General features: G+C 41.3%; 1 protein-coding gene across 3 annotated transcripts in view; it reads left to right on the top strand.

Annotated features, from left to right (window-relative positions):
• Positions 1-234: 234 nt before the first annotated feature.
• Positions 235-8,582, top strand: part of LOC111153277 (HECT and RLD domain containing E3 ubiquitin protein ligase family member 6) — a 62,389-nt gene continuing 54,041 nt past the window's right edge. For all 3 annotated transcript variants that reach the window (XM_022512204.1, XM_022512213.1, XM_022512221.1), the window contains exons 1-3: positions 235-793; positions 2,826-2,985; positions 5,507-5,583. In XM_022512204.1, the coding sequence (XP_022367912.1) occupies positions 595-793; positions 2,826-2,985; positions 5,507-5,583 (436 nt within the window). In that variant the 5' untranslated portion in view covers positions 235-594. The remainder of the gene's footprint in view (positions 794-2,825; positions 2,986-5,506; positions 5,584-8,582) is intronic.

Here is an 8,582-nt window from a genome sequence, read left to right as displayed (position 1 = left end):
GTTCCTTTTGCCCCCACCCTCTATTACTTTACTATGTTATTTTTCTTCATGTTGCCACTTGACATTATACTAAGTATTTACCCCTTTATAAACAGGAGAGTGTTAGTCCCAAGAGGATTTTGCTTTTCCACTGCCCAAAACAGCCTAGGAAAAAAGGGTAGGCACTCAGATGCGTTTGTTAAGCACTCTAAGCACTCCAAGCATTATTCTAGCATTATGCATTACCTGTTGAATTACCCTAAGGTTAGATTTACTGTCCACGTGTCATCGATGTGGTAGCTGAGGCACAGCTTCGTTAGGTAACTGGCCCAAAGTCACACAGCTCATGAACTGCTTAGCTAGTATGTAAGTGAACGCAGGAGTCTTCCTCTGGAATCCCTCAGCGCTCCTCAGCACTGGGTGCTCATCTTTGAGCTCCAAAAGCCATTGGCCCGGACGTCAGGATGACTAAGGGTGCCAGGGCGGGGGCGTTGTGGTGGGGAGTTAGCCTCTAGGTTAAGTCCGGCGGGTCCACCTGCCTTTCGGGTTTCCGCAAACCAGCACTCAGCTGTCACTAGCCTCTGAGAGCGCGTAGGCGCGGCGCGCGGGAGAGCGATGTACGTCTGCTGGGACACCAACCGCCCAGGACCTCTGCGCCGGAGGCTGGCCGGCCGTGGCGGTGCGGAGCTGCGACAGGCGGCCTCCGGGGAGCGCCACTCCCTGCTGCTGCTGAGCAACGGCAAAGTGCACTCGTGCGGGGACAACAGCCACGGCCAGCTGGGGCAGAGGGCCGTGCAGCGCCAGGAGCAGCCAAGTGAGTGCGGGACAAAGGTGCGGGGCGGGGGGCCAGGTAGTGGGGGTGCTGGGAGCCCCGTGTCTCTGGGCCCCACGATACGGCCAAACGATGCTCTACGCTGCCTGCTCTCAACTTCGTTAGTTTCGTTTTCCAGAACTGCAGTTTGTTTCGGTTTCCAGTTCATCTTAAAAGCGTAACTGAGAGCGGAACCTAACGGGACAGCATGGTCCCTCCCACTGAGCCTTTCTAGACCAATCCCTGCCAGTGCGGGTCTCTCTGGACTAAAGGGACCTTCCAAACGTGGTTTCTGGGTGGAACATCCCTAACTCTCTCAGAAATACTCCAGGGCATCTTTTTCTAAAATTAAAAAAAAAAAAGTATAATAGCATTTTTACCATTACTAATTATTATAGAAACACAGGGAGAGAAATTGCCTATAATTCCACTACCCAAAGATAACTATAATATTTTGATGTATTTGCTTTTTTGCTCTATTCTATATTTACTTTTATAAAAGCATGTCATTATATAGTTTGGATACGCGGTATTTATACAGCTCTATAAATTGCGCTCTTACGAAACATGATATCATGAACATATTGCTTTTTTATTATGTATTTTTTGAAAACACATTTTAAGTTGTTGCAAAACATTCCAGGCTTTGACAATACAAGTTAATTCTTCTTCTTTGATGGACATTAGGTTTTCTCCTCATTAGGGACTGCTATAAATAATGCTGTGATTGCCATTATTTGACCAAATTTATGACTACTTACTTAAAATAAATACCAAGAGTTGTGTCTGGGAGGAAAAACTTCTCCTCTACCCTGTTAGTTCTTTTTCTGAAGGCCTGCAAACTAAGTAGACAAAGATTGAGGAAAAATATATACAATTTTATTAATATTTTATGTGCACAGGAGTTCACAGAAAAAAAGGAAACTCAAAAGTGGTTAAATTCAAGGACTTATATTGCATTTTAGCAAAGAAAAAGGAGTTTGAGCTTCAAAAGATAATTAGTTGTGGGGAAGTGACTGGAAATATATGGGGGAGACTAGTGCCAGCTCCGGTGGTAAGAGTTCCTCTTCCCTTTCTGGTGTAGGAAAGGAAGGATACCTTTACAAGGGAAATTTATACCCTACTTTTAGGTGTCTAGTGGGAGGGCAGAGAACTCTTCCTGCATCTGTTGATTTTTCAGTTGCCTTCAGCACAAAATCGTCATTCTGTCAAAGTGGTATATTTCGGGGTGGCATATCCTGATCCTTTAGGTGGAGATGAGAGGCAACATGATACCTGATGCCTAATTGTTCCCCAGGAATGTGGTACTAGTCTCTACCTTCATGAGTGTGTGAATCTTTGGGATATTTCTTATTATCCCATAGTTTGAAAATAAATCATTGAAAAGGATAGGATCACAAAGTTTTAAAAAAAGAAAACTGAAGTATTAGCAAAAACTTTTCTAGTAGTGATAATTTTAACTCAAAACCTCTTATAATTCAGAGACAAACACTTTGGGAAAGCAGTTTAGATTAACTTGTAAGAATCATGCTGTAATGACCAGGTTTTCATTTGTGGGCACCTTTGACCCATTAAGGGCATATTACTGCATTCCTCTTTGTGAGAGGATCTGGCTTCTGCCTCTCACATTCATGGGGAAGGCTCCCTGCTCACTTCTTCCTGAGAAGGCACTCACTATTCTCACTGTTCAGGGCTGGAAAGTTGGAAGAGACATCTATTCTCTGTCTCCCTTTGTTTTGCTATCATCATCATAGAGAAATCTTAGGCCAAGCCTCATAGTCCCTACAAGTTCCCCTCCTCCATGAAACTCATCCTTTTGAATGGCAACCATATTCCCACACAGACAGTGTAACATACATTGAGCTTTTTTCCTTCACACCTTAAGTGTGATTATCAGGCCTTGATTTAAAAGTCCATTGGAAAGGATGAGAAATCTGAGTGACCCTTCTTTTTGAAGAAAGTAAACTTGTTGTCTTAAACTTCTTGCTAAATTAATAATCTTCTGAGGTGTTTTGTTTTGTTTTTGCTCCTGAAGAACCAATCCGGGCATTGGAAAATCTACGTGTTGATCTCGTGAACTGTGGAAAGGAACACTCTCTTGCTGTCTGTTACAAAGGAAGGGTCTTTGCATGGGGGGCTGGTTCTGAAGGGCAGCTGGGAATTGGAGAATTTAAGGAAATAAATCTTATACCTAGGTAAGTATTTCCATTCACTCATTCATTCATCTGTTATTTTTCAGTTTCATGGGCAAGGCACTATGCAAGATGTCAGGGTACAAAGATGACTATGACAAACACAGTCCCTAGCCTCAATGATTATAGTATAGTGAGAGAATGAGGCAGGAAAACACCTCCAACACCAACTATTGCTTAATTAGAGTCCTATGAAGGAGAACGGCAGGGCATTTGAAATGAGAACCTGTGACCCTTTGATCTACATCTTATGTATTGGAAATAACTGTGGGGACCCTCCCAGTAAATAAATAAATAAATAAAATATATAAAGTAAACATAAAATATCAATAAAATAAAATAAATATTATTTTATTTTATTTTTATTTTTATTTTTTTAAAAGATTTTATTTATTTATTTGACAGAGAGAGATCACAAGTAGACAGAGAGGCAGGCAGAGAGAGAGAGAGAGAGAGGGAAGCAGGCTCCCTGCTGAGCAGAGAGCCCGATGCGGGACTCGATCCCAGGACCCTGAGATCATGACCTGAGCCGAAGGCAGTGGCTTAACCCACTGAGCCACCCAGGCGCCCCAATAAATATTTTTTAAAGTAAAAGCATTACACAGAAGATACAGAAAGAAACCTTATCTGAACTTCCTTTCTGACTAAAGCAAGATCTCCTTGAAAAAAAAGCTGCCGTTAACAGCTTAGAGCGAGTTTCTTTTGAATTCAGTTGCTGTGAAGACAGATTGCCCAATCAAGATTAAAAAAACCTATGGAACCTTCCATACTCTCCTATTGAAGTCCTAAATCCCCTCCTTTGGCTGTTGATATATTTAAAGTGATTCCACAGATTTTCCATTACTGGGAGCTCCCCTGTGTACATGTAAATAAGCCTTGTTTTTTTTCTCCTGTTAATCTATTGTCAGTTAATTTGCATGTCCCCGTTCCCTATCCACTGGATCCAACCTGGAAGAGGAAGAGTTTTCCTCCCAACATAACCTTTTTGTTCTGTCTTAAGCCACTGGATCCTAATATTTTGTGTAGTAAGATGGGGGGAGAATCACAAACACCTTTCTAGGACAAATGATACATTTTCTAGGACAAATGATATGACAAGCAGTCTGAATTGTGTTCATGAATTATATGTTTAAGAATTTTTTTTTTTTGGTGAAAGATTAATTTATTTATTTGACAGACAGAGATCACAAGTAGGCAGAGAGGCAGGCAGAGATCGAGGGGGAAGCAGGCTCCCTGCTGAGCAGAGAGCCCGATGCGGGAACTCGATCCCAGGACCCTGAGATCATGACCTGACCGAAGGCAGAGGCTTAACCCACTGAGCCAAACAGGTGCCCTGTTTAAGAATTTTTAAGAGTATAATTTTTAATACTTGGAAGTTACTTTTTGTTACTTCTCTGGTTTTTAATTGTGTAAGAGAGTGTGTGGCTTTGGGGGACAAGCATTGAACTTGGAATGAAAAGACGAAGGTTTGAGTCTAGTTCTACAACATGATATCTATAACGTGATTCCCTAGACCAAACCAGAACTCTTGAGTTCTGTTAGGTTCAACCATATGAAATTGTGGATAGTTAGTTTTTGATCCACAAAAATGGCAGTTTAGTAGGATTCAACCTAATGATTTCTTTATCGCATAGGGCTTAAATCAGGTGATATAGATACCAGTGTTCTATAAATTCTAAAGCCTTGTGTCATATGTGCATGAAGAAACTTTTCTTTTAAGCCAGTAAGTACAGAATAAAAGTTAGTACATTATATAATGCATTTAAAGTCTAATAAATATCACTTCTGTATTAGAACTGTTTGGATTCTGCTTGTACCTTTTTTTCCCCAAGATTTTATTTATTTATTTATTTATTTATTTATTTATTTATTTATTTATTTGAGAGAGAGAGTGAGTGAGAGAGAGAGAGAGAGCATGAGAAGGGGGAGGGTCAGAGGGAGAAGCAGACTCCCTGTCAATGCAGGACTCAATGTGGGACTCTATCCCAGGACTCCAGGATCATGACCTAAGCCAAAGGCAGTCACTTAACCAGCTGAGTCACCCAGAAGTCCCTGCTCTGTACCTTTATATGTGCTGATGTCATGCTTAAATAGTTTGAGGACTTTGGAATAAGGGTAGAACAGAAAAAATAAGAAAATAAAGTTATTTCTGGGGAAAATATGCCCAGGTTACCAAAAATCCTGAAAATGATGGATGTGTACATGCAAACTTGTCAGTGTGACAGCTGTTTCAGACAAGTAACTCCTTACAATTGTTGACGATTACATGCCAATCAGGAAAATTGCCATTACTGTGGTGTTTTTGAATACTGCCAGACTGCCTTACATATCTGCAGTCATCCAGAGACCCATTTATCCTATTGTAAAAAAACATTAAAATAGCCCAGTTTAAAAAGAAAAGAAAGGAAGAGAAAGTTATTTCCCTAAACCAAATATCTTACCTGGGATTGTTTTAATATCTGTAGTTCATTTGGTGAGCCACTCTAAAGAAAGATTAATAAATTTTGTATCATTTTTATTACAGGAAGATAAAAACTCTGACTGATATAAAAATTATACAAGTTTCCTGTGGACATCACCACTCCCTGGCATTATCAGAAGGTAAAAAAAAGGGGGGGTTTTGGATCTTCTAAGTGTCATTACAAAGTAATTTTTTAAAAAAAAGATGTTATTTTTTAAAGTGAGAGAGAGAGACACACACACAGTGAGAGAAGGAACACAGGTATGGGGAGTGGGAGGGGGAGAAGCAGGCTTCCTGCCCAGCAGGGAGCCTGATGCGAGGCTGGATCCCAGGACTCTGGGATCGTGATCTGAGCCAAAGACAGAAGCTTAATGCTTAATGACTGAGCCACCCAGATACCCCACAAAGTAATTTTTTTGAATATGAATGATGCCTGTTGATTTTTAATGCACTGGGTCTATTTTATGCATTAAGAAGTTTGTTGGTTTTTTTTTTAAGATTTTATTTATTTATTTGACAGAGATCACAAGTAGGCAGAGAGACAAGCAGAGACAGAGGGGGAAGCAGGCTCCCTGCTGAGCAGAGAGCCCGATGTGGGGCTTGATCCCAGGACCCTGAGACTATGACCCGACTGGAAGGCAGTGGCTTAACCCACTGAGCCACCCAGGCACCCCTAGAAGTTTTATTAACTCTTCAGATTTCATAAGCTGTATTGTTCTTCATTTTTTCCCCTATTCTCTTTGTTCATATTATACTCTAAGTAGTGCCTAATTCATATGAATGCCATAAAGGGTCATCTCTGTTCACATGACCTGATCTGACTGTCACAGAATTTAGTAGTGGTTTTAGCTGGAACTTTGCCCTTTATGCTGAATGGTTGTATATACCAGCAAACTCAAGTAGACTAAGGTCTATTTGTCTTTTTTACTTAGATCAAAGAAAGAAAAGTCAAGATATTAAAATTATGACTTCACATGTTTTTCTACTAATAGCCCCATCCTTTGTCCAGCATCAGTCAAAATGTTCCAATAGAGAGTATTGCAGAAGAAAAACTTTTCTCCTATCCTCTTTTTTTAAAAAAAGAAGATTATTTATTTATTTATTTATTTGACAGACAGAGATCACAAGTAGGCAGAGAGGCAGGCAAAGAGAGAGAGGAGGAAGCAGGTTCCCCGCTGAGCAGAGAGCCCAATGTGGGGCTCAATTCCATGACCCTGGGATCATGACCTGAGCCGAAGGCAGAGGCTTTAACCCACTGAGTCACCCAGGCGCCCTCTCCTATCCTCTTTGGTTCAGTACCTGGGAGTCTGCACATTTAAGTGACAAAAGATAGATTGACAAGAGAAAATACACACCGGTTTTATTATTTTAGTGCATGGAAGTTTACAGAAAAGAAGTGAAACTCAAGAAGTGTTTAGACATGGGGGCTTATGAACCATTTTAATGAAGGAAGGACTTGGGCTTTGCAGGATGACCAATTGTAGGGAAATACATGGGAGGTGGAAGTACATGGGAGAAACTAATAGAAGATAAGAGTTATTTTATTTAGGGTTATTTGTGAGGACTCATGTTAAGGCAGACTGTCCATCTCTGGTGATGGGTCACTGCCCCATCCCGGGTGCAGGAGAAGAGGACACCTTCAAATGGGAAATATATACCTTGCACTTGGGTGGATAAGAGGAGGGCAGAGAACTTTTCCCACATTTGTGGATTCTCAGTTGCCTTCAGCTCAAAATAACCCTTATGCCAAAATGGCGTATTTTGGGGTGGCATATCGTGAGCGTCTTCCAGAGACATGTAACATTTGCATATCCCCCAGGTGATGTCATATGCATAATGGCAGCTGCACACAGGGGCTCCGGACATTGCCTGGTTGCCTTCTGTGCGCCAGCTATTATGGGAGATGCTTTACGTCTGGAACCTCATGAAATCACTTAACAAACACAGATGCTGTGCATCATTGGTACCCTCATTGTAGAAATGAGAAATTGGGCTCAGAGACTTTTTGTGATTTGCCTAAGATCACACACTAAGAAATAGGAGTGAGATTTGAACCTGAATCTGTTTACTTCTCAACCCTAAGCAGTTAACCATGGTACCATGAAGGCCATGAGACCACAGCGTAATCCTGTGGCTCTTGGAGAATTCCTTCCTACCATTTCCAGAGGTTTGATCTAGGGCAAGTTGTTTAACCTGACGATTTTCTCATCTGTAGGAGAACTGATGCCTATCTTATGGGGGTGTTTGGAAGATTCAGTGAAAGAAAGAACACAATATATCCTGTACCATCCATGGCAGATAGCAGGGGTACAAGAAGGATTAGTCTTTCTTCCTTCCTTCTTTTCCTTCTTCTTCATTATTGAAACACCTTGAAGTGTTTCCCCAGGGTATTGATTTGCCTTTATACTGGTCTGAACTGAGGGTTGTGTGGAACCCACGTACCCAGTACATTTGCTATGGTGAACTGTGAGTTCTCATAGACCTTCATATGAGTTTGACATTGTGCAGTGGGCCCTCAGAAATTCTTTCTTTCTTTCTTTCTTTTTTAAGATTTTATTTATTTGACAGAGAGGGTAAGAGAGCACAAGCAAGGGAGCAGTGGGAGAGGGAGAAGCAGGCTCCCTGCCGAGCAGGGGGCCTGACACGGGGCCTGACATGGGGCTTGGGATCCCAAGACCCTGGGATCATGACCTGAGCCAAAGGCAGACGCTTAACCCTCTGAGCCACCAAGTGCCCCAGAAATGCTTTTCAGTGGTAGAAATAACTTTAGAAGAGTTAAAAAAGAAAAATTAGATATAATAACATAAAAATCTGAGCTTTATTAGCATTTTTCCGGGGAAACAATGAAGCATTAGAAGATCTTGATTTTTTTACCTCATATAAGTTACCCATCTTTGGTCAAATTCAACATAAAATGTTGATGGTCTTTTCCTTCCATAGAGTCATTCCACAAGTATTTTTTAAGTGCCAATGTCTCCAGCAAAGAGGATATAGCTGTGAACATATCTAAGACTCTGCTTTGATGGAGCTTATATTCTGGACGGTGTGTAGGGGAAGTGAACCTTACACATATAGACAAATAATTATGTCATATAACGGCGATAAGGGTAGGAAGGAAAGTGAGGCCAGGAAAGGGAAT

Source organism: Enhydra lutris, unplaced genomic scaffold, assembly GCF_002288905.1.
Source record: "Enhydra lutris kenyoni isolate GAN:26980312 unplaced genomic scaffold, ASM228890v2 scaffoldscaffold3, whole genome shotgun sequence".
NCBI classification, from domain to species: domain Eukaryota; kingdom Metazoa; phylum Chordata; class Mammalia; order Carnivora; family Mustelidae; genus Enhydra; species Enhydra lutris.
This window is presented reverse-complemented; position numbering and strand designations above follow the sequence as displayed.